The sequence below is a fragment of the Prosopis cineraria genome, unplaced genomic scaffold (genome assembly GCF_029017545.1).
Source record: "Prosopis cineraria cultivar Desert tree isolate PC_DT_omini unplaced genomic scaffold, ASM2901754v1 PC2, whole genome shotgun sequence".
Lineage (NCBI taxonomy): Eukaryota > Viridiplantae > Streptophyta > Magnoliopsida > Fabales > Fabaceae > Prosopis > Prosopis cineraria.
This window is the reverse complement of record NW_026555333.1, coordinates 48,530,578-48,556,421: the sequence shown is the minus strand read 5'-3', so window position 1 is coordinate 48,556,421 and position 25,844 is coordinate 48,530,578. Positions and strand designations below refer to the sequence as shown.

General features: G+C 36.7%; 1 protein-coding gene across 5 annotated transcripts in view; it reads right to left on the bottom strand.

The window, feature by feature from the left end:
• The window catches only part of LOC129302407 (DNA polymerase I A, chloroplastic/mitochondrial), a 40,887-nt gene extending 16,334 nt beyond the window's left edge, over positions 1-24,553 (bottom strand). The window contains exons 1-11 of one of the 5 annotated variants that reach the window (XM_054941274.1): positions 24,093-24,553; positions 22,510-23,374; positions 22,017-22,208; positions 17,971-18,683; positions 16,638-17,079; positions 16,255-16,350; positions 15,542-15,634; positions 15,265-15,459; positions 4,715-4,807; positions 4,429-4,641; positions 3,836-3,936 (exon numbers count right to left, since the gene is read on the bottom strand). In XM_054941274.1, coding sequence (XP_054797249.1) covers positions 3,836-3,936; positions 4,429-4,641; positions 4,715-4,807; positions 15,265-15,459; positions 15,542-15,634; positions 16,255-16,350; positions 16,638-17,079; positions 17,971-18,683; positions 22,017-22,208; positions 22,510-23,374; positions 24,093-24,229 — 3,140 coding nt within the window. In that variant the 5' untranslated portion in view covers positions 24,230-24,553. The remainder of the gene's footprint in view (positions 1-3,835; positions 3,937-4,428; positions 4,642-4,714; positions 4,808-15,264; positions 15,460-15,541; positions 15,635-16,254; positions 16,351-16,637; positions 17,080-17,970; positions 18,684-22,016; positions 22,209-22,509; positions 23,375-24,092) is intronic. The other 4 variants (XM_054941272.1, XM_054941276.1, XM_054941273.1 and 1 more) reach the window with 4 other exon arrangements.
• Positions 24,554-25,844: the final 1,291 nt, after the last annotated feature.

Here is a 25,844-nt window from a genome sequence, read left to right as displayed (position 1 = left end):
AAACGTCGACAAGTAGTAACACCAAGGATTAGATGGTGGCAATTAAAAGGTGAGAAGCAAGATATTTTCAAGCGAAATCTTTTGGATAAAGGAATTTGGGATTCTCAGGGAAGTGCTAACATTATATGGGAGGATATGGCTAAAAAGATACGGGAGGTTGCAAAAGTAGTTTTGGGAGAATCGAAAGGTTCTGGTCCGAGAGATAAGGAGTCTTGGTGGTGGAATAATAGTGTACAGGACAAAATCAAGTATAAGAAGAACTGTTTTAAAGCCATACATTTGTGTAACAATGAGGAAAATTGGGAGAGGTACCGTATGGCTAAGAAGGAAACTAAGAGAGCTGTGGGTGAAGCTCGTTCTAAAGCTTTTGAAGAATTTTATAAGAACCTTGAGACGAAGGAAGGAGAGCAAAATATTTATAAGATTGCCAAGAGTAGGGAAAGAAAATCAAGAGATCTAGAACAGGTAAGGTGTATTAAGGATGAAGAGGGAAGAATTTTAGTTACAGATGATGAAATTAAAAATAGATGGGAGACTTATTTTTCTAAACTTTTCAATGATGGAGAGGATTCATCTAGTAACTTGGAGGATTTAGTAACTGGTGAAGGAGAACAAAATTTGTCATTCTATCGAAAAATACGTGATAAGGAGGTAAAGGAAGCTCTTAAGAAAATGGCAAATGGTAGAGCCAACGGACCTGATTGTATATCTATCGAAGCGTGGAAATGTTTAGGTGAAGAAGGGGTGAGATGGTTAACTAAGTTATTTAATGTGATTTTACGGTCCAAGAAAATGCCTGATGAGTGGAGGAGAAGTACATTAATTCCTATTTATAAAAATAAAGGAGATATTCAGAATTGTACTAACTATAGAGGGATTAAACTCATGAGCCACACAATGAAATTGTGGGAGAAAGTAATTGAGCACAGGTTGAGATTGGAGACAAGTATTTCTGAGAATCAATTTGGTTTTATGCCAGGTAGATCAACTACAGAGGCGATTTATCTACTAAGGGGATTAATGGAAAAGTATCGTTGTAAAGATAAAGATCTACACATGGTTTTTATTGATTTGGAAAAAGCTTATGACCGTATACCAAGAGAAGTGCTTTGGAAAGCGTTGGAAAAAAAGGGAGTACGGATTGCTTATATTAAAGCCATACAAGATATGTATGAGGGGGTAAAAACTAGTATAAGAACGCCTAGTGGTCAAACAAAGGATTTTCCTATAAAGATTGGACTACATCAGGGATCATCTCTGAGTCCTTATTTGTTTAACTTGATTTTAAATGTTTTGACGGAACATATTCAAGAGGAAATCCCGAAATGTATGCTCTTCGCGGATGATATAGTTCTTATAGCAGAGACAAGAGAAGAGGTTAATTGCAAACTTGAGTTATGGAGGAGGACATTGGAGTCGAAAGGTTTTCGTCTGAGTAGAAGTAAGACGGAATATTTATATTGTAAATTTGGTAAAGGACTATTCGAAAATAATTTGGAAGTGAAATTGGGAGATCAAATTATACCTCAAGTGGAAAAGTTTAGATATTTGGGAGCCATTATTCAAAATGATGGCGAAATCAGTGGAGATATTTCACATAGAATTCAAGCTGGGTGGTTTAATTGGAGAAAAGCTAAAGGAGTTATTTGTGACCGTAAGGTGCCTAATAAACTTAAAGGAAAGTTTTATCGTACTGCTATCAGACCGGCAATGTTATATAGTAGTGAATGCTGGGCTCTAACGGGACAGCAAGAGCATAAAGTTGGAGTAGCAGAGATGAGAATGTTACGATGGATGTGCGGACATACACGTAAAGATAAAATTCGAAATGAGCACATACGCGAAAAAGTGAGGGTGGCACCTATTGAGGAAAAAATGGTAGAAAATCGGTTGAGATGGTTTGGGCATGTACAAAGAAGACCAAGGGAGGCACCAGTGAGAAGAGTGGAACATATAACTTTGAGTCCGATTAAGAGAGGTAGAGGAAGGCCTAAGAGAACACTCTTGGAAGTTGTTGAACGTGATCTCTTAATTAATAATATTTCTAAAAGCTTAATAAATGATAGAGCACAATGGCGTCTTGCAATCCATGTAGCCGACCCCACCTAGTGGGATAAAGGCTTGTTGTTGTTGTTGTTGATCTTGGTAACTTGAAATACTTTCTGGGAATGGAGGTTCCAAGATCATAGAAAGGGACTTATGTGTCCCAAAGAAAATATATTCTCGATTTGCTTATTGAGACAGAAATGTTGGGATGTAAACCTGTACAGACACCTATTGTTGTGAAGAGGAAGGGGAAGAAACTGAAGAAAGATATGGAAAATGAAGAAGATGAAGTTGAATCTGAGGAGGATGATTGTGAAGAAGAAGAAGAGAACAATGAACCCATGGAGAAAGAAAGATACCAGAAACTGAAGAAAGATATGGAAAATGAAGAAGATGAAGTTGAATCTGAGGAGGATGATTGTGAAGAAGAGAAGAATGAACCCGCGGAGAAAGAAAGATACCAGAAGCTAGTTAAGAAACTGATTTATCTCTCTCATACTCAACCAGACATAGCTTTTGCAGTAAGTGTTGCAAGCCAATATATGTGTGACCCTAGAGAAAGGCATATGGAAGCTGCATACAGAATCCTAAGGTACTTGAAGGGGACACCAAGTAAAGGATTATTGTTCAAGAAGCAAAACCTATGATCAATAGAAATTTACACAGATGCAAATTGGGGAGGAGCATCCAAGGATAAGAGATCAACGTCAGGCAATTGCTTATTTGTATGAGGAAATCTAGTTTCATGAAAGAGTCAAAAGCAAAGAGTGTTCTTAGGAGTAGTGCAGAATCAGAACTAAGGGTGTTGGCTCAAGGTATATCAAAGGTACTATGGGTAAGGCGAGTACTAGATGAGATCTACGAGAGGACTGATCCTCCACTGAAGTTGTGTTGTGATAAAAAAACTGCCATAAGTATGGCATTAAATCGAGTTCAACATGAAAGATCCAAACATGTGAAAATTGATAGACATTTTATAAGGGAAAAGGTTGAACAAGGAGTTGTGTGCCTTGTCTACATACCAACAAAGCTTCAAGCTGCTGACGTACTCACCAAAGGATTACACAAGCCAGCATTTGATAGTTGTATAAGCAAGTTGAACATGATTAGCATCTATGATCCAACTTGGGGAGTATGGTTGACAGTGTTTTATTATATTTAATGTAAATATTGTTTATATTAAAAAGGATACCGTGGGTAGTGAAAGTAGAGATTTTTTAGGTAATTTATTCCCGAATATCCTCTCCTGATTCAGTCTCCTTATTTCTTGGAGATTTGATTGTCTTCTCTCATGTATAAATCTGCGTACATACCTCAGGATCAAGGGACAAGAGTTTTCGACCTATTTGCTACACCAATTGACTAAACGGCCTCCATCTCATCTTCAGAGGTTAGTGAATGGTCGATCTCTCCCTCGCACTCTGATACCATGTGAGAAGAGAGACGATTTTTGGTGTAAAATACTATATTTTCAATCATTAAAGTGACTCACTATATATACAAGGGCGAACAGCTGCACAGAGAATATAATTGCTTGATCAAAGCCAATAAATCAGCAAATAATAATCAGCCAATTAAACCTAATTCTAACAGTCAAAAAGCGGGTAACCGGGGATTACAATCAAGTAGAAATCAGAGTGAAAAAGAGAGGCCATAATTATTGGGTTTTTCCACAGTTTCTTATCTTTATCCCATATAAGTCAGGATGCCATAGGAAAATGCTACTGCATGTCACGCACATCGACAGAAACTAAACAATATCACATAGACCTTGAAAGGAAATATTCACATGAAGTTAACCTGTAGAAGTAACTTCCATCCAAGTTCTTTCAACCATATGTTTTTGGATATTTGTAACATGGCACACATGGCAACATCAGCTGCACTACCCTGTGGCAATTTCACAAATCAGAAAACCATAAAGAAACTCACAGGGATGGGGTCACAAACTTATCTTTGGGTCCGGACCATTATTGGGGCATGAAACAAGTCATTTAAAAATCAGCTGTTAAACTACAAATGAAATTTGCTTGGACAAAACCATTTTTGGAGGTCATTTTTGAAGGAGGGGCAGCTCACTAAAAGACACAGTCCCTCCAAATTAATTTTTTATCACTTGCATTCTCTCTACACATTTCCTTAAATTATAATTATTATTGCTGCAATCAAATGAATAGCGACAGGCTTGTTGCCTTAGTCCCTTGCTAATTTTCACCTTTCTAACCAAGTTGAATAAGAAAATCAGAGCTACTTTACTCTGAAAATTTACATAAGAAATTCAAGAGGTTGCCTGCTCATGATAGAAAAATGAATTCAAAACATTGTATAGCTCAAATAAGAGACAAAAGAGGGTAAATGCATTATAATATTAGAATGAAAGACCTGCACTGGAGTATTAATAGCTGCTCGCTCAATGTGACTTTTTTGAGATGATGTAGCCTTAGCCATCAAAGGGAACTGCCGGGCTCGCCCTAGCAATGTGTATACGCAATAATGCTCACAAGCTTCTTTTTTACGCTGCTCTTGCCATACCAATACTTCTTTTCTGTCATTGTACCAGAGGTTAACTGTTTCCCTAGCTTCTTTCACGGAAACCTGAGAAAACATATCCATTAACTTGCTTGCACAATTAAAAAATATCTTTCATCAGCAGCAAAATTCCTAATACCTTCCAATCCCTGGCTAGGCCCATGGGAGTTTTTCCATAGGCAATTGAAAAGTTAAGCATTTTGGCTTTCCTTCTTTCAGACGCAAATGCATCCTGAAATGACAAGAATAAAAATCTTCAATAGAAATCATATTGCAAGTTTAACTTAACAAATATGATTGGAATACTTCACATCAACTTGACTTTAATTATCTGTTCAATGCATGTGTTCTCCAATGCTATTACTATGAGAAAAACCACATGGATACATTAATTGTACAAAAAGGCAGAACATAAAATTAAACCACTAAAACATGGGAAAAGCAAGCATATATAGCTTAGTAACTTATCTCGCTCCCGTATATCAATGAAAGCACTTTAGAACATAAGATATCCTGTTACTCAAGAGAATTATTATACTTATCTAGGAAGCACATCAAATAATAACTACAGTCTGAGTGCCTTTCAAAGATGAGATACTACTTTCCGCTTTAGACAATATCCTAAATACCTAAGGACCAGTTGTTGTCCTCCACTTCTACAAGGAAGTTCAAAAATCAAGAATTGTGGGGTCTTTATTCTAATTATCATAGTGGAATTCTTATTTTTTTCCCTGATTATTTTTGGTTTATTTCTTGTAACTTTTTTCTGAATGCTTATCCTATCCCTCGTCTCTGTTGGCCAAGTATCAGAAGGTTGATTTTCTCTTTCTTGCTTCTACACCTATACATAGTTGGGGCCTGTATCTGAATATATTTACAAGATAATGCACTCAATTTTACTTCTCAGCCTTTCCACATAGATTCTTCTCAGCATTTTTCTTTTGCCCCCTTTTTTTTTCATGGTATTAGAATTGTGATCCCTTCCAACCCAAAGTCCTCTCCAATCCTTTTCAAAGTTGTCCAAGAAAGTTGCTTCTCATTTCATCCTGTTAAAACCTAAAAGCCCAGGCACAAAGCTATGTTTTCTCCTCTAGTCTACCACTGCTGAATATAATGTCTTTTTTTCTTTTTGTCATAATTTTAATTCCAACGATCTTCTCATCTCGTATGTTAGTAAGTTTTTATCCCTGATTTCCAGGGATTTATTTATTTTTCTATTCTTCCTAAGCTCCCTGCTTGCAGTCAAGTCAACAAGACTCATTTGAGTAGATCAATAAAATAAATCAGAGGATTCCAACACTACTTGTTACATGGTATCAGAGCTCCAGGGTTTTTGATAAACCTTAGGGTTCCCTCCGTTGTTGCAAACGACAGGATCAATCTCGGGCAGCGCAGGCACTTCCCTGTCTGCATTGATGACTGGGACAAAACCACAAACGCAGCTGAGAAATCCTTGAAACACCATACCTGTCATATCTTCAATGACGGTTTCAAAAATTGGTGCCACAAATGAGATGCAGCAGATGGTTATTGCTCATTAACTGAATGGGAGCAATTATCTCTAGTGGTCACAATGCGTGCTGATGTACTTGAGAGGAAGACGCAATGAAAAGTACTGAGTGGCCACACTAGAGAGGTGTGCCGGAAAATTCATGAGAAGCCTCCTAATTTCAAATAGAAGCACCAACAAAAGAGGAAAGGTTACTTCACTTCATCTGAGGACAAGGAAGAGGACAGTGAAAAACTTAGCAAAGAAGAACATCAGCTGCTATGTTACATACTTGAAAGGCAAAATAATTTAGATTCTCTTGCCAAGGCAAACCTATGCAGTCAGGTAACTCCATCATTGCCTTAAATGTCATGGTGACTACTAATGAAACTTCGATTGTTGGCTCAGGAGCTACCAATTACTTGACTAATAACAAATATTTGTTAAAATCTCCTAAATATTGCCATTAAGATCTTAAGTGGCAAATGAAATCTATACAAGGGAACCACCAAGTTGTCTGAGCATCTTGAAATAACGAATATCTTGTTTGTCCCAGAACTTAAATGTAATCTATTGTCTGTGACTAGAGTGACAAAAGGTCAAAAGTGTCGACTGATATTTGATGATGTTGGGTGTATTTTTCAAGATTTGACATTGGGAAGGATGATTGGCAATGCTAAAGAGTAGGATGGATTCTATTACTTTGAAGGGGTGAGCATGAAGAACCAAGGAGTTAGACAAGCTCTACTTAGTTCTGGATCACTGAATAAAGATGTAATGTTGTGGCACTATAGAGTAGGCCACCCCAGTTTCAGTTATATGAAGCATTTATTTCCAACTTTCTTCAATAAAAATTATATTCCCTTTCACCATGGAACTTGCCAATTTCCTATACAAACAAGGTCCTCATACCCAACAAAACCCTATAAGCCTACTGCAACCTTCACATTAATCCATAGTGATATTGGAGATCCAGCAAGAATTAAGACCCTCTCAAATGCAAGGTGGTTTGTTACTTTCATTGATGATCATAACCAGGTTATATGGATATATTTGATGAAAGAGAAGTCTGTAGCTTTGCAAATTTTCAAAAAATGTTGCAATTCTGTGAAGACTCAATTCCAATCCACCATTAAGGTCCTAAGGAGCGACAATGCCAAGGAATATATGAGTGAATCATTGAGGGATTCCTAGAACAGAATGGGATTCATCATCAAACATCATGTGTTTTACACCCCTCAACAAAAAGGAGTAGTTGAACGAAAGAATAGGCACATTCTAGAAGTTACACGAGCTATCATGATAGAAAGAAATGTCCCAAACCTTTTTTGGGGAGATGCTGTTTGAAACTCTACCTACATAATTAATAGGATGCCCTCTGAAATCCTCAATTTTAGTACTCCCATCCAAAAACTTCTTGAAACCTACCCAAACTCTTCCCTGATCAATACTATGCCTCAAAAGGCTTTTGGATGTGTGGTGTTTGTACATGAAGTTGATGGAGGAAAGCTAAGTGCAAGAGTTGCAAAGTGTCTTTTTCTAAGCTACTCCTACTCAAAAAGAGTACAAATGTTATTGTCCAGCAACAAAATATGCAGTTGTCACAAGTGATGTCGTGTTCTATGAAGAAGATGCCTATTGCCCCAAATTACCCATCATAAGAGAGAATTATGGGGCAGAAGAATGGCTAATTTTGGGTCCTACCACTAGTGTAAACAGCCAAACTGAACCAGAGCAATCCATACTGCCCAAAAATACCCTTGACAGTCCCAAAAACCCACAAACCAGACTTGACTACCCAGAAACAGAATCATTTGATGATAAACTAATGAGTACCAGCGCTGAAAATATCCCTGAAAATCCAGAAGACAAGACTGAAAATTGAAATTGATACAGGGGTAGTTCAACAAACTAGTATCAGATTCAATGAAGGGAATGTGCAAGAAGACAGGGAAGATAGACCCCCCCCTTTCCAAGGCACAACCGTGAGTCCAATCCAGTGTTGGATCCTGAAAAATTGGGCTGGCCAATTGCCGTCAAAAAAGGGGTAAGATTTTGTACCAACCATCCTATCTACAAGTTTGTTTCATATGGAAACTTGTCTCCTAGGATGCATGCTTCTGCAGCAAAAAGCTCACTTGTGAAAATACCAGTTACCTTCCAACAAGCATTTGCTGATCCTAATTGGAGAATGGCTATAAATGAAGAACTATGAGCCCTAAAGGAAAATAAACTTGGGAGTTCACAACTCTTCCAAAGGAAAAACAAAGGTGGGCTATAAATGGATCTTCACTCCCAAATCCAATCTAGATGGGAGCATAAATAAGTCCAAGGCAAATTGGTCACAAAAGGGTACACTCAAACATATGGGATTGACTAACAAGAAACATTTGCTGCAGTAGCAAAGTTCAATGCTATTAAAGTTCAGTTGCCTATAGCTGCTAGTTTGGACTGGCCATTGCATAAATTGAATGTTAAGAATGCATTCTTGAATTGAGATTTGAAGGATGACGTGTGCTTGGAAATCCTAGATGGAGTGCAGGGTCCAAACAACTCCACAAAGGCATGTAGACTCAAAGAAATCCTTGTATGGGTTAAAATAGTCTCCCAGGGCCTAGTTCGATGGATTTGCTAAAGCTGTGAGGAAGATGGGTTACTCTCAAGGGCAAGCTGATCACACACTGTTTACCAATCATGGCAATGGCAAAGTTATTGTTCTGATAGTGTATGTTGATGACATAGTCATAACAAGAAATGACGAGAAGTCTATAAGCAAGCTAAAGGCAACATTAGCAACTGAATTCCAAGCAAAATACCTTGGACAGATGAGGTATTTTCTAGGTGTGGAAGTAGCAAGAACCAAAAAAGGGATCAATGTGTCCCAACGAAAATACACCCTTGACTTATTGCAGTAGATAGGGATGCTTGGTGCAAGACCTAATGAAACACCTATGGAAGCCTCATGTAATATGGAGGTTAAACTAGATGATGCACTGGTAGAGGCCAAAAGGTACAGAAGACTTGTGGGAAAACTAATTTACTTGACTCATGCCTACCTAGATATTAGTTATTCAGTTGGAGTTGTGAGTCAATTCATGCATAAACCACAAGAGCACATGGAAGCTATCTACCGGAGATACTTATAGGTCAACCCTGAAAGTGGTATGTTTTTTGAGAAGGGTAGAGTGAGGAATATAGAAGTCTACAAACATGCAGACTATGATAGGTCTTTAGAAAACAAAAGACCTACCACTGAGCATTGCTCTTACGTGTGGGGGAATTTAGTCACTTCGAGAAGTAAAAAGCAATCTAGTCTTAAGAAGTAGTGCTAAGTCTGAACTCAGAGTAGTGGCACTTGGAATCTGCAAAGGTATATAGGTTACTAGATTGCTTAAGGAATTGAAGGTTCCATATGACGGTCCTATGAAGCTTTGGTGTGATAACAAGGCTAGCATCGAAATGACCAAGACTCCTATGTATCATGACAGAACAAAACATATTGAAATCAATAGATACTTCATCAAGAAGGAAGAGGAAGGAGGCCTCATTGATCTATCTTACATACACTTTGCTCATCAAATAGCTAATATCATGACAAAACCTCTTGTCATGCTCGAGCATGCAACATATAGATAGTTCATTATGGAATTCAAATCACATGACTATAAATGCTTAGTATTTGATGAATACCAGGCTTGCCATAATAATTAAAGAGTAGGTCTCTATCTACAGTATTGAAGATTGGGATAATGAAAAAATCTAAAACCTTGACATTTGAATAATCTGTCTTGGTTGAAAATTTATCTAGCAATTTGCAGTCAATCAACAAGCTTACTCATTATCCAAAAAATGTTGCCAAATTCTTTTCCTCTGAAAGTTCATTTCAAGATTCAAATTCAGATTTGAGGAGAATGGTTGAGAAAGCTAAGAAAAATGGAGGTTTGCAATAAATCAAATTAATAAGAAAGTCTCTCATACTTAGCATGTGACCATGTTGTAAACAACTCACATTGCAATATTATGTTTAAAGCATCAATTTTTAGAACAAGATTTAGGTATTTGGCAAAGATTGTTTTCAAGAAATGATTTAACAAAAACATAAAAATGTTCTCACACAGAGACTAGGTTGTCTCTTGTTTTATAGCTAGTCCCAAGCCCAAATAAAGAAAGAAGGTTGTGTTAGACCCTCGACAATCAATATTAAACCCTATCAAAATCTCACATGGATAGACTAGGTTGTTACTTACTAATAGGAGATCAACTTCCAACTACTACATCTATTTTGTTACTTGGGAAAAGGAAAAAGCAACAAATAGCAGCAACAAGTAGTAGCAAAGTTGAATTTCATGACATGACTCATGGAATTTGTGAAAGCAGATAGTTGAAAAGGCTATCTGAATAACTTAAATGACTTTACTATGTGACATCTAAGCTACAGTCAACATGGCAAAAAATTTCGTCAATCAAGATCAAACCAAGAATGTAGAGATTGATCACAAATTTATCAAGGAAAAGATTGCGAAAGGGATATCTAAGGTTGTTTATACACCTTTGAGGTTTTGATGTTAACATATCCAAACTAGGCATGAGTGATATATTCCTCAATTAAATCGAGAGTGTGGAATTTACTATTTGTCCCCCAATTATTTTTCATTTTAAGTTTTCTCCCCAAAAATATCCATGAGTGCATAACCTTCCCATCTCCTCTAGTCTCTGCTCAAGTGTCAAGAGGTTGATTTTCTCTTTCTTGCTTCTAGGCCCTTAAATAGTCGTGGCCAATGGTTTTACATTAGGAGTATAACACATACAATTTTTCTTCTTAGTTCTTTTCATAGAGCTTCCTTCTTTCTTCAACAATAAAGTCTTCACTTTCCAATCACCAAACCACTGGCACCAAAATTTTCCAAGAGGGACTTTCTGCTATGTTCTTCTCATGACATCTAAAATGCATAGTTATAGATCCATATTTTGGATTATACTCATTAAATCATATGTTGCTCTATTCACCCATGCTTCATAAAATAATTATTTACAAAATTTTTGTGGGAATATTTGGTATTTACTGTAAATATTGTATAATCTTGATTAGGTTTTATTAAACATTAATAGTAATTATTTCCCCCTTGTGTATATATAGTCTGCATGTATTCAGTATTCAAATTAATGAGAAATATTATTTTCTCTCAAATTCCATGTGGTATCAAAGCAAATGATCCGAAATCGTTATTAGGGTTTTCTGGGTTATGGATCGTGTAAGGCGTTTTGTACAGCACCCTAAGGCTGTGAACTATGATGCAAGTGCTATTCAAGACCGTTGTGGCTCTCATCGCCCCCTAAGTGTGTTCAGACAAATCTGATCAGCGCAACCCCTAAAGGACATGGCGATCACCGGCCCAAAGGTTGACGTCAGTGCTCACCTAGTGGTGCGTGGGAGCGCATGCCACCTATGTTCTAGCCATGACTCACCTTTTCTGCAATGCAGACCCTCTTTCGGTGAGATCTAGGCCTCATCCACGACTGATAACTCTTTCCTCAACATTTGTTTGTCCCTACAATGTGTTCGGAGATCTATTTGAAGGATTCTGGAGTGCTCTTGGGATGTGAGTACTAATTCTTTCCTACTATATGGTTTTTGTCTCATGGGAAGCCATAGGAGTGGTTATTTGGACTCTCCTAAATATTCTAATGAAAGTGACCATATATTGGACCATAGTGTCAATGGCAAAATATGGGCCTAAAGCAACAATTGCCAAAAGAGAAACATTTCTTCAGGCCTTAAAGACATCTCGCAATACCTTAGTCTGGATTGTTGCTTCGGGAGCCTCTAACCATATGACTTGGTATCATGAGTTATTTACCACTTATACCCCATGTACTGAAAATGTTAAAGTCAAGATTGTAAATGGCTCCTTAGTACTTATAGCAGGAAACGGGAGTACTCAAATTTTTGATTCTATAGCATTGGCATCTATCCTTCATGTGCTTAAACTTGATTGCAACTTACTTTCAATCAGTCAATTGACTACCCAATCAAATTGTTATGCTAAATTCCTCCCTTCCCATTGTGATTCAGAATCTATCATCTGAAGCGACAATGGTAAGTGCTAAGGAGTATAAGGGGCTCTACTATTTCAAAGCCATTACTCAAGTAGGTAACTCCCCAATTGTTGGTAACTTTGCATTTATTTCTAAAGTTAATGATTTTCTATTATGGCATAAGAGGTGATTCATCCTAATTTTCATTACCTTCAACGATTGTTCCCAACTCTATGTCCAAATCTAAATATTAATGACTTTCATTGTTAGGTGTGTGAATTGGCCAAACACCATGGAATATCCTTTCCTAGAGCCATATACATACCTAACAAACCTTTCATAACCATTCATAGTGACCTATGGGAACCATCCCATACATCTAATCGTACTAAAGCCACATGGTTCATTTCCTTCACTGATGACCACACTCATGTCAGTTGGATTTATCTTTTACGAAACAAGTCTGAGGCTACATCCACATTCATGACTTTCTTCAACATCATCAAAACCTAGTTTAATAATACCACCATCCAAGCCTTACACACAAACAATGGCACTGAATACTTTAACCAATCTTTGAATACTTTTCTCCACATGCATGGTATTGTCCATACTAATTCTTGTAACTATACACTCTAATAAAATGGGGTTGCAAAAAGAAAAAATTGTCATACACTTGATGTTGCTAGAGCACTCATATTTACTTATAGTGTGCCTAAATTTTATTAGGCGGATGCCATTTTAACTGCGACCTACCTCATCAATTGTATGCCCAATGAAATCTTATCCTTTAAAACTCCTCTCCACAAATTGCAAATTATTTTCTCCACATCCCATATTGAAACCAATCTTCCACTTCATGTGTTTGGCTACACGGCATTTGTCCATAACCACCAAAGCACCAGACTTGAACCTCAAGCCATCAAATGCATATTCCTTAACTATTCTTCTACTCAAAAAGGATACAAATGCTTTGACCTTGTCACAAAACACACATTTGTCATCCTTGATGTCACTTTTCATGAAGCTACTCCATTCTATCCCAATTCTTCAATTCAAGGTGAGAGCACAAGTGAATTTCAGACTTGGGAACAAGAATCTAACAAAGAACTAATGCTTCTTGAGCCATGGTTTGTACCAACTGAACTTGAGCCATTACCTTCATCTACCTTTCCAACATCCCTTCCAGCACCATCTCCTCTCATGCCACAATCTAAGGAACACAGGAAAACAAGAGGAGATGCAAAACGACCACAAAAGGGAGAACTTTCAGTTTACACTCGAAAAAAGAAATCGAAAAAAAAAGTCTTATTGTCTGTAACAGCTAATCTTGAGTGGCCTCTTCACCAATTTGACACCAAAAATACTTTTCTGAATGGAGTTGAAAGAAAAAGTCTATATGACTCTACCTCCTAGGTTTGATAAAGGCAGGAAAAATCAAGTTTGTAAATTAAGAAAGCCTATATATGGCTTGAAGCAATCACCAAGAGCTTGGTTTGACAGATTCTCAAGAGTCCAAACGTCTGACAGTTACAAGTAAGTCCTGTTAGATCATACAATGTTTGTTAAGGTCGAGAGAAGCAAGAAATATATCCTTATCATCTATGTTGATGACATAATACTCACTAGAGATCACCTTGAGATAGAAAGAGTAAAGGCTACCCTTGGTAAGGAATTTGAAGTCAAAGATCTCAGGAAGTTAAAATACTTTATTGGGATAGAAGTTGCCAGGTCAAGGAGAGGAATCTATGTTTCTCAAAGAAAATATACACTTGATCTTCTTACTGAGACAAGAATGTTGGGTTGTAGAGCTATTGAAACTCCTATTGAGGTCAAGAAACCGAAGAGGAAACCTAAGGACAAGAATGGAAAAGATGAAGACTTCAAGGAGGAAGAAAACTCAGATGAGGAGTATGAAGAAGAAAAGGAAGAAGCTACTAACAAGAAAAGATATCATAAACTTGTTGGAAAACTAATATGTTTCCCATACAATACCAGATATAGCATTCACTGTCAAGATAGCCAATCAATATATGAGCTGCCAAATGAAGAGTCATATGAAAGCAGTTTACAGGATTTTGAAATATCTAAAAAATACTCCTAGTAAAAAGCTATTCTTTAGAAAACATGAGCAAAGATATATAGAAGTTTACACCAATGCAAATTGGGGTGGAACTTATAGGGATCAAAGGTCAACCTCTGGCTATTGTTCATTTGTGTGCGGTAATCTAGTCACATGGAGAAGCTAGAAGTAAAGAGTTGTTTCAAGAAGCAGTACTAAATCTAAGTTGAGAGCTTTAGCTTAAGGAATAACAGAGGAATTATGGCTGGTATGAGTCTTGAATGAAATATAGGTTGAAGCAAGTTCACCATTAAAGCTCTCAAGTGAATAAAGCTACCATAAGCATGACTTTAAAGCCAGTACAACATGATAGGTCAAAACATGTGGAGATAGACCAAACACTTCATCAAAGAAAATGTGGAAGAAGGAATTATATGTTTGACATATTTGCCTATAAAGTTGCAAGCAACTGATGTTTTGACTAGAGCCTGGCATTTGAGAATTGTATAAGCAAGTTACATGATTAGCATCTATGATCCAACTTGAGAGGAAATGTGAGAATATTTCGTATTTATTGTAAATATTGTATAGCCTTTATTAGGTTTTATTAGACATTATTAGTAATTATTTTCCCCTTGTGTATGTATAGTTAGCTTGTACTCAATATTCAAATTAATGAGAAATATTATTTTCTCTCAAATTCCACAACTTCTATTCACTAGCACGGATGTATTTTCTCATCTCTATCTTCAAGGGTTTGATTTTCAGGTTAATAGAGGGTTACATATCATGTCATTACTTCTCTAATTCTCTCAAAATAATTATTTGCAAGAAAAAATAAATAAATGACAAGAAAAGTGTCCCACCATTCAAGAGTTTGACTGTTCTAATAATTGAGGAAACTATCGTCAATCTAAAGAAGAAGCTGAGCAGTCCTCCTTTACTAACTGCCAAAACAAAGGTGGGTTTTTAACCTAATCCGTTCAAATCAATTACCAAACACACCACTGAGTGACATTACTTGCATATCTCAATGCAGATGGTGCTACCATCAATGCACATTGCTAGTGTCCTGTATTAATCAGCAGATAAGTACTAGTACCTTTAGTAGAGGAACTGGGGGTTTATCTTCACCAGGCTGAGGATGCCACTCCAGAATCACTTGCTCTTTTTCAATTGCTTCTCGTATATGAGGATACATATTCATTGCAGTCCTTGAATGGAAATCGCCGCCAGCTTTAAAGGCATCCAGCATACTCTTACAGCTGGCAAGGTGTGCAAGAATCCTAAGCTCGAGCTGTAACATAATAAACATCTCAATCAACAGAACAAAGTTTATTGCAATCAACGCAAATAGATCAATAACATAAACTGCTAACCTGTCCATAATCAGCAACTATAAGAGAATTACCAGGTGCAGCTATAAAAGCTTGACGGATCTTGTACCGGTCCTTTTCCAAAGCAGGTTGATTCTATTTTATTGAAGGATGCATGTATTAGATGAGCTCTAAAGTTCTTGAAAAACAATTGTTAATCTAGTCAATGTAATACCTACATGTGAAAGTCTAAAGGGAAACCCCAAGACAAAAATTCATGACAATATCTAACTGTATAAATCGACACTATCAAGTTAATAGCTAATGGAATGAAAGATCAGGTAGACATCCGAAGTCCAGAAAGAGAGAAAATGCTTCTGATGGAAACTTCAAACGCTTAACAAGCAAAATAGTATTTTCAACCACACCCCTGTATGTTCAGCAGGATCCCATGTTATTTATAAGAAGGCTACCATAAATATACAGAATGAACAAATTTGAAAAGAACTGAAAAGTTTATTCACTTTAGCAAAGGAAAATCGCAAACGCGTAAATTTCCTCATCAGAGAGTAATAACAGACTAAAGTTTGGATATGCTTTTATTTAAATAAAGATAAGCAAAGAAGAGAAAATAGATGGGGAAAAAAATGAAGGACAATGTTAGAGTTTATACTTCACACTTGAGCTTTTTCAAGTAAACCAACATTTAACATTCAAAAGTAACCTAATCATAATCACGAAGATGACTTCAATCATGTCTTTTAATTTAAAAGAACCTGTAGATTAGGTCTTCTAGCTGACAAGCGTCCTGTCTCTGTGTTGATATTTAAGGAACAATGAATGCGCCCATTCCTTCCTGAAACATTACTACCCTGCCAAAGAACCAAAACCAACAAAACTAAGAAAAATTTGACAATCCTAGAATAAAATAAAAAAAAAATGCATTTGCAGATGAGTTAACAGATGCCCAGCCACCCTCCCCTGCCTGTCACGCATGCTCAAATAATCTTGACTCTTTACAATGCAGTGACCAAAACTTCATCAATAATACGCCACAGGCAAAGTAGTCAAAGATTATCGGTGGAACACAACAATGACATGCTTAGCATAAACAAAAGGGAGGCAGAAATCCAACAAAAATACAAATAGAATAAATTACCTGCAAGGGAAGGATGAAGTTAGATATCAAAGAGTCAATTGAACAGACTTCACATAAAGCAGCAATTGCATGGCAAGCTTCTCTCCCTTCATGCACTGTTGAAAAGGCAGAAAAAGCTGTTCCATAAGCTTTATTGTCTTTTTCTACATGGATAACTTCATTCTGAGAAGAATTTTCATATTCATCATCACAATCCACGTTACAGGCCTCATCTATAAAGTCATATTCAGCAGAAACATTTCCAGCAAGAGCCTTTAAAGCACCACCACTGACAGACGGCCAACCAGTTTCTGTGTACATCTCAGTTTGCAGCTGACAACCAATACTATGCAACTTAATATCACGAAATTTTGAGCGTGCCCTCTGGCCTTCTTTGATAATGTTATCAGCATTGGGAACTTTGAAAGTTCGCTCAATTGGAAGTGCCACACTATGGTCTTTACTGGAATAAGAATGCAGAAAATGAAAATGAAAGCCTCACATTCATCACTGTAGCTGAACTACATTTTTTGTGAATAGCAGAGAATAGCAAGTTCAATCACAAATTAAAAAGAGAAGCACTTCTTCCTTTTTTTTTTTTTAACCCATGATCTCATGCACAACAATGTATATATATTAAAAGGTCAAAATCCATAACCACATGACCCATGTTGTTTGTTGTGATTAGCCCGAAATCTGAACCTACAGCAGCTTGTGCTTGGATTTTGGAATACATCAAGCCTTAAATTAATCCAGCTGAATTGCACTATGATTAACATTGAAAATAGCAATATGTACTTTAGAAATGAATTCCTACTAATTTTATGACCCTGCAAACTAATTAAAAAGAATTCAGTGTTGTGCAATGAAAATGTTCGGGAGTCAGAATAATGTCGAGCCTATTAAAAGAATATGATGCAATGAGTTCCATCTCAGATGACCAAGTCTAAACTCAATACAGCTTATAGAGATTTGGTGTCTGGTTACTTTTTAAGTTATAAAGTGATCGGAGTGAAGAAATATATTCTACACTTGAATTTGAAAATCCAAATTAAAATTAAAACAATGATTACTATTCAAATAAAAAAATGCCTAATTGCTATAACACTTCAATTAACTTAGATATTTGCATGCACTTAATACTAATGACATAATACAGGTAATACATTCACCTAATTCGCTTGTTCAATACATAGTGTACTCCATATTTTATGACAATAATATCATAACAGAAACATGTCTTCTGTATATTGAATAAAGTTTGTATGTAAATAATTAAAGTCTTCAACTTACAAATCCTCCATTTATTTAAGCTAGAATCAAAAGGCCCAGATAAGGATAAATTGACGTGCACCTGTTCACCATGCCACCAAATAGCAGCTGGCGCAACTGAGCATCGCTTCCCACATTCATATACTTTGCATCAGGACAATACCTAGATGCCCATTTCCGGAACCTATTAACAGCTACCTCTTGCTCTGCTTTGGCCACTTTCTCTATCTCAGCAAGATACACACGGTCAACTAACATCCCTTCAGATTCCATTTGGACTAGAAGTTCACCAAATGGCCGCCAATATTCTTCATAGAAATCATACATGGATTTTTCAGAATCATGCATGGATTTTTCAGAAGCCAGTCCCATCATTTGCACTCCATCAACTTTCCACAGCATTTTTGAGAGATGGCTCTTAAGGCTTTCATAAAGCTTTAGAGTGCTCCTAGCATCTAAGGCAGAATAACATATCCAAGGTATTCGCTCATCCCTTTGTAGCTCTTCAACAGGAGGAATGGTTATCATTTTACCCACAGATCCATCTTTTTTCACCTTTTTCCGCCCAAATATAGCTTTCATTGACACTTTACCAATCAAATCGTTTTCATGGTTCAAATGAGTCCCACACATAACTCTTTTATCACTCGTAAGTGCTTCAAGAGAATAACCCCCATCCAAGCGTCTTGATGAATTCCACAATCGTGCCATGTGCATTGTATCAGCATGAAAACCAGAAACTTTAAGCCCATAGTTCTCTATAACATGATTATCAAAGCTATAGTTATGCCAGACCTGGAGAAGATACAAGTGACTTTGTTATTTCAAATTAATTTTCCAACTCGCATAGAAGACTAGGAATATAACACCACCATTTGCTCTGGAGTTATTTTTGTGTCCTTGATGAAATAGCATTGCTAACATATATTTAACTTTACAAAGAGTGAGAGTAATACATACCAGATAGAGGTAAAGGAGAACAGAGACTAAAGAAACAATAACATGATTCACAAGACCTCTATTACATCCTTAGGACCTTATTTATAGAGATATTTAGCATATTCCCAAACTACCCTTTTATCCCTAATATCCCTAACCCTAATTACCCTTACTATTCCTACTTTCAATGCATCACAGAGAGAGAGAATGTGAGATTTAGCAAGTTCCAACCTACCTGGAACTTCTCATTTATAGGGAGGGTACAAGACAAGACTATAATGACTCAAAAATACAAAATAATTACAGAATAATATCCCCCCTTTTTATAAAATCAATTCAACCTAAACTCCAACATTATAGGCAATTATATTTACAATCATGATCAGTCACAATCAACACTCACCCTCAACCAAGAAATTATAGGTTGAATCAGCCAAGCTTGTTTTAAATGTAAGAAATACAGGGTTCTATTAATGATTTTGTGATATTATTGACTAGTTGATCATTGAAGTCGATGTGGCTATGGTGATGGTCCCATATAGGATTTTCTCTAGAAAACCAATGAATTTCAATACATTTGGTCCTCTCAAGGAAGACAGTATTCAAGGCAATGTGTAGAACAACTCGATTATCACAATTAGTCACTTTGTCAAGATTTCCAAATTGAAGTTTTTAGAATAATTGCTTAATCCACACAAGTTCACATGTTGCCAATGCCATGACATGGTCTTCAACTTCAAAATTAAATATAGCCACAAAAGCTTGCCTCTAATTTTCCAAGAGACAAGGTTGCTTCCAAAAAAAGGTGCATTAATTAGTATTAAATTGTTGACCTATCAAAGATCTTATCCAACTTGCATTGGCATAATGATGGGAAATTTTGGAAAACCTACCATAAAAGGAAATAGGTTTACTTCGGTTTTTAATTTTTTAATGGAATTTTGGGAAAACCTATTTTACTTTTATGTTTTATTTCATTTTAAAATTTGAGATTCCTTCCAAGTGAAGAGAAGGTAGGTCACGGGCTTCTACAAATAGCCCTTATGCAACTTAAGAGGCTTTTGGAGACTGATATTTTGATATCTGCTTATAGTTATTCTGCGACCTCTCTCACTCTCTTTCCCCTCCTTCATTTTCTTCATGCCCCCCTCCTGTTCCTATCACCTTCCATCTCTCTGTTCTGCATCTCCCCTTCATATGTTCCTCTGTTTGCATCAGTGGGTTTGTGTTCTACATCACATATCCAACTACTTGTGTGTTTGTAATCCTCACATAGTAAGCCTTTGTCAAGTGCCCAGTCCCTTGAATATACCAAAGGATAAGCACCCCTACATCTTAATGCTTAGTGTGTGGTAATCGTAGGAATTGAAACACTACACTGACATCAAAGAGATAATTGGTCAAGAGATTGTGAGATAATTTAACTTCCCAAACCGCTGTTGCAATCTACTAAGATTTCTCATAGGCCCTGGTCCCGGAATAAGTTTTATATTAGCATCAATGAGCGCCAACCCATTGATAATCTAACAGACAAAATTCTTCTCGAATATCTAGTACACATTTTCTTCCAGGTCGGACATTCAGAAATTGAGACATCAACTTGTGTCATCAAATGGTTCTCACAACCTTGGCCAAGGAACCAAGCTCAACAGAAGCAGTCTACGTAGCATAATTTGAGATTCTAGAGGTAATTATGGGATCTCCCAAAAAAAAAATAGACAACTAAAGTACCTAATTTGGGGGCTGAAGGGAATGATAATGACCACAAAAACCTTGAACAACAAGGAAAGCATCTAGGAAAATCACCAAATAGGGGCCAACCACACAGAGGGGCTGAGTTTGGTGTATCAGAGGCTTACATCTAGTTCTTGGCAAATAGAAGCCAGAATGTGTGGAGTGCCAAACATAACAACATGAGGGAGGATGTGTAAAATCTGTTGGGAACACACGGGCACATGGAGGATATTTTGGAGCTCCCATTACTTGCTGGTGATTTGTCGGCATCTGTAATGTGATGGTGGGGCATGTGCCAAAAGGGAAGTGAAGAACTATGCTCTGATACCATAAAAAAGTGTAAGAAATCAAGTGTAAGTGGGCAAAAGTCCTGACTTGTGTGGTACTTTATTTATGATGAAGGTACAAGGCTGAAATAACTAACTAATACAAAATATTTACAAAATATATATATAAATTATATAATCAAGTCGACCCAATCTTCCCAATTATAGGCCATCATATTTAGAATCATAACCTATCACAATCAACACTACACAATAAGAAAAAAGTCAATTCCTTCAACAATTAGTTAATTGATTGAAACATAGGAAGAGATGAGCAATTGCAAACAGAGGCCCAGGTTTTCTCTCCTCTCTAGAGTATTCTAACTCTATTCTCATGTGAGCATATAGTATTACAATACAAGCATCTCCACCTCCCTCCTAATATCAAACCTAACCCACATGACCCAAAGAGAGAATTCGCCATTACCTAGTATCAATAGTTATCACATTTGGAAATGAAAAATGCACCAAAAAAGACATCCAAGATTCAAATTTCAGACATCAATGAATGAATAAGAAACCATTGATCATCCTGGGGTTGGAAAGGCCAAGGTGAAGCAGGAGATTATGTAAATTTATAATCAATCACCCATATGTATGTTTTCAAATAAAGCATAGAATGCAGGAGGAACAGGATTCAGAATTAGACTAAACAGTCAATTAACCAAGTCAACAGTGCAAAACTGAAGATGATCATCCAGGCCAGATATTAGTCCATCATCAGTTCCATGAAAAATAATGCGGAATTAGAGCTAAGGGTTACCAAAAATGCAGATGCATCACATTGCTTGGTATGGAAAGTTACAGGAGTATTTGATTTGTATTTTTTTTCCCAAGAAAAAGGCCTTAATGGTTATTTAATGGATTAATAATAAATCTTGAAGACTAGTAATGGTCTATCAACACTTAAATAAGATGATGTCAGGCTTTGTCAAAGTTGGATCATTTGAAAATAACAAGGACAAGCTCAAGTGGGTGAAAAGGGCACCATCTTTGTCCAGGCATATTCTCTTTTAATATCCTCCCTGCAGCCTAGAATGTTTACCATAAATTTCATACATGCATTTTTGATAGTAACATTTAACAAGAACATACAAAAATGGGATAGATGGTAAGAAGGAAAGTTCACCTTTTTGATGGATTGGTCCTTGAAAAATGGTTCAAATTCGAATAACATCTGTTTGCCTCCACCATCAAGAACATCCACCCAGATACAGGATTTCCCATCTCCAAAATCAGCTTCTGGACCAGAATAAATACTGAAGCATACTATTTCCCCATGATCAATAGGTGTTTCCTCTTTGACATCAATCTTGGCCACCTTTAAAGTTATTTTCACCAGCACATATCATATATCCACCATTTGCAAAATAGAAACAGTCTTTCAACACAGTGGAACATACTTAGCAATGGCAAGAGGCACTAAGGCCTATTATTTGACCATAAGTCCATAATGTTAATAAAAAGCACAGAAATAGAAAAAAATCAAATCATACACAAGCTGACAAGGTCACGGGTTGAATTCATGCCCAAAGTAAAAGAAAATAAATAACAATGATATAGAAAACGTTGTACAATTGAAAACCAAATCGTAAGTTAGCATGCTTAGAAAGACTTCATACCTCAGTATCACATGCATGTATAAGATGCCTGTACTTATTTGTAAGCATTCCAACTACTTCCTTAGCAAGAGAAATACTATCAACAACCAGGATATCTTTAAAGATGCTACAGAGCCTGACCCGAAGTTTCAAGTCACCAGTAACATATTTTTTTCTGGACAATGATGCAATGTCAGCATACTTTGTAGATGCCTCTGAATTGTGATTCTCATTTATGTCAGAAGTTTCATCTTTACTGATTTCCAAATGGGGTTCAATTGACTGGCTCCCCACCCATTTAGATTCCATCAGCACTTTTGTATTTTTTGATTTAGAATGACTAACTACAGGGGATGAGATAGGCAGATCATGGTCCTGCAGTAAGCGAGGACCAGGACCTCCATCCTTAGAAAGAACTTGCTCCTGGGCATTGGAAATGCATATTTTAGATGCATGAGCGCTGCAATTATTGCACTCAAACTTATTTTGCATTTTAGTTACAGTCAAATTATCTCTAGCTCGCATCCATCCTCTTCTATCACCAAACAGTTCACCTTTAGTGGTGACACTGGATGTTCCACAGTCACGAGCAAAAATACTTACTGTCTGAACCTTTGCTTCAGAATAACGTGAAGAATTCAGCGCTTCTGCATCTGTCACTTCCTCCAACATACCAGTTGATGCAGTTGAAAATTTCATGAATGAAACATGAACTGGAGTCTTGTATAGATTACAGTTATATTCCATGTCATTGTACTTGTTGATCCCGATAACAATTCTTGATAGAAATTGTAAAGAACCTTCTCTAAATTGAAGAGAATTACAAGGCACGGTGCTATTTTGGAGGCCATTGTTGGCTACCTGAATGGAGAGGATTTTTCTTCTGCTGTTCATATCATGCAAAGAAAATAAAGGTAGCAATCACTTAGACAATAATGAATTTGAATAACAATTTAGCCCATAGAAGAGGAAGCAAGACGTTAACATTCAACTCAAGCCAAACAAGATTTTATACTAGCCAAAAAAAGCCCCCAGGATGACACTATTGACTTATTACATATGCTACTAAACTAACTTTTCAGAATTCAGCCCCCCACAAAAGCATTACAAAAAATTCTATTGCATAAAGAGAGCCCTGAACAATATGAACAAATAGCCCAAAATAACTCCTTTCTGTTAATATGGGTTTTCACCAAAACACTCATCCTTATCTTAAACTTTGATTTATCGAACGGAAATCGAAAACGTGCAACGACAAACTAAACGACAACGTTTACCTCCGAAAAATGTGCTCCAAACTACCTTTTCGGAAAACACCTGGGAAAATGCATTACTAACTACATAACAATTACAATTGCAGTTTCAAATAGATATAGTGAATTCACCAAAAAAAAAAAAACAAGAACAAAACAAAACAAAGAAACAAAGAAAATTAACCATTATGTTCAATCTAACGATGTCATGTTTCCCCAAAAACACTATGCACAACCTAAACGTAAGGCTATTGAATCAAATTTAAAAAATGCACAGGTCTAAAACAGTAACCCATGAACCTAAGAGGTAAAAACTTGCAGAGAAAGTAAACATGATGAGCAGAAGCGGACCTGCGACAGTGAGCTTCGGAGGGAGAAATGAAAGGCCAAGAAGATGACGCGACGCGAAAAGAGCGCGAAGTCCAGAAGGAGGAGGGGCAAAAGGGCCTCAAAGTAGTGGTGGTGGTCTTCTGGGTGGAAAACCCCATGGCAATCAACTCTACCACTCTCCCCAGCTTTTCCACAGTCGCTTATACAAGAAGCCGTTATGACGGTGGGCGTTTTTGTGTCACAGTAAGCTGCAGGTGGTATATAGGGACCTCATTTTGAGCTGCAAGACAAGCGAGTCTAAAGAGGAAGGAGAGAAGAGCAAAGCCGAGTGGACGAAGAAAATAATGGCTAAACCAGCGCTCGGACTTCGGACTCTCCCCTGCATAGTCCCGTTGCAGCGCGTCCGCTTTCCAAAAACGACGTGTCTAGGACTTCCCACTCCAATGTCCCGAACCCGCTACTCCCCGCCCCGTCTTGGAATGCTGCCATCGAAAGTGAATGTCAAATCCTAAAAACTGGAAAAAATGGGTTGTATTGTAAAATATGGTTAATATAAAAAATAGAGAAGGATGAGATAATGTAAGAAATGGAGAGAAAATAATGGATTAATGTACATACGCTTTGGATATGACCTCTATTTATAGGCCTCCAATCATTCAATCATATCCTAATGTTATAAAGATATAATGAGGTCTACAATGGTGTATAATGTAACATTTGAAGGTTATAAACTATTAAGACTGAAAACTCCTTCCATGTCATTCATAAAAACATTAAGGATAAAGGAATCCTAAGGTTATGAGTTATAAACATCCATAACATAATATTTATAATACTCCCCCTTAGATGTTTATAACAAACATTGTGCCTCATTAAAACCTTATTAGGAAAAACTCAATGGAATAAAAATCTAGTGAAGGAAAAAGAGTACACAATATTTTAAATATTCACTAATGTTGCTTCATTAAAAACTTTTATAGGGAAATCTAGTGGGACAAAACCTTAGAAAGGGAAAAAGAGTATAACATAATATTTACTCCCCTATAGTCTCCCCTGGTAACAATATCACTCCATTCCCCTTGATGACATCATCACTTTATGTCTCTGGGTTTGCGCATTCCAATTCTATACACTAACTTCTCAAATGTTGAAATTGGTAGTGTCTTAGTAAACAAATCTGTAAGATTATCACATGAGCGAATTTGCTGAACATCTATATCACCGCTTTTCCAAAGGTCATGAGTGAAAAAAAATTGGAGAAATATGTTTTGTTCTATCTCCTTTGATATATCCTCCTTTCAATTGAGCTATGCACGCTGTGTTATCCTCAAATAATATTGTTGGAATCTTTTTTTCCAATAATAAACCACACATCTTTTGGATATGATGGATCACTGACCTTAGCTAAACACACATTCTCTACTTGTTTCGTGAATTGCAATTATTTCAGCATGATTTGATGAGGCAGCAGCTAAAGTTTGTTTTGTTGAACGCCAAGATTTTGTTGTACCTCCACAAGTAAACAAATATCCAGTGTGTGATCTACCTTTATGTGGATCTAATCGAAATCCTACATCTGCAAAACCAATAAGTTGTGATCTAAATTCATTAGAATAAAATAATCTCATATCAATTGTCCTTCATAGATATCAAAATAGGTGTTTAACTCCATTCCAATGCCTTTTTGTTGGGGAAGAACTAAATCTTGCTAATAAATTTACAACAAATGCAATATTAGATTTTGTTGAATTAGTAAGATACATCAGTGCACCT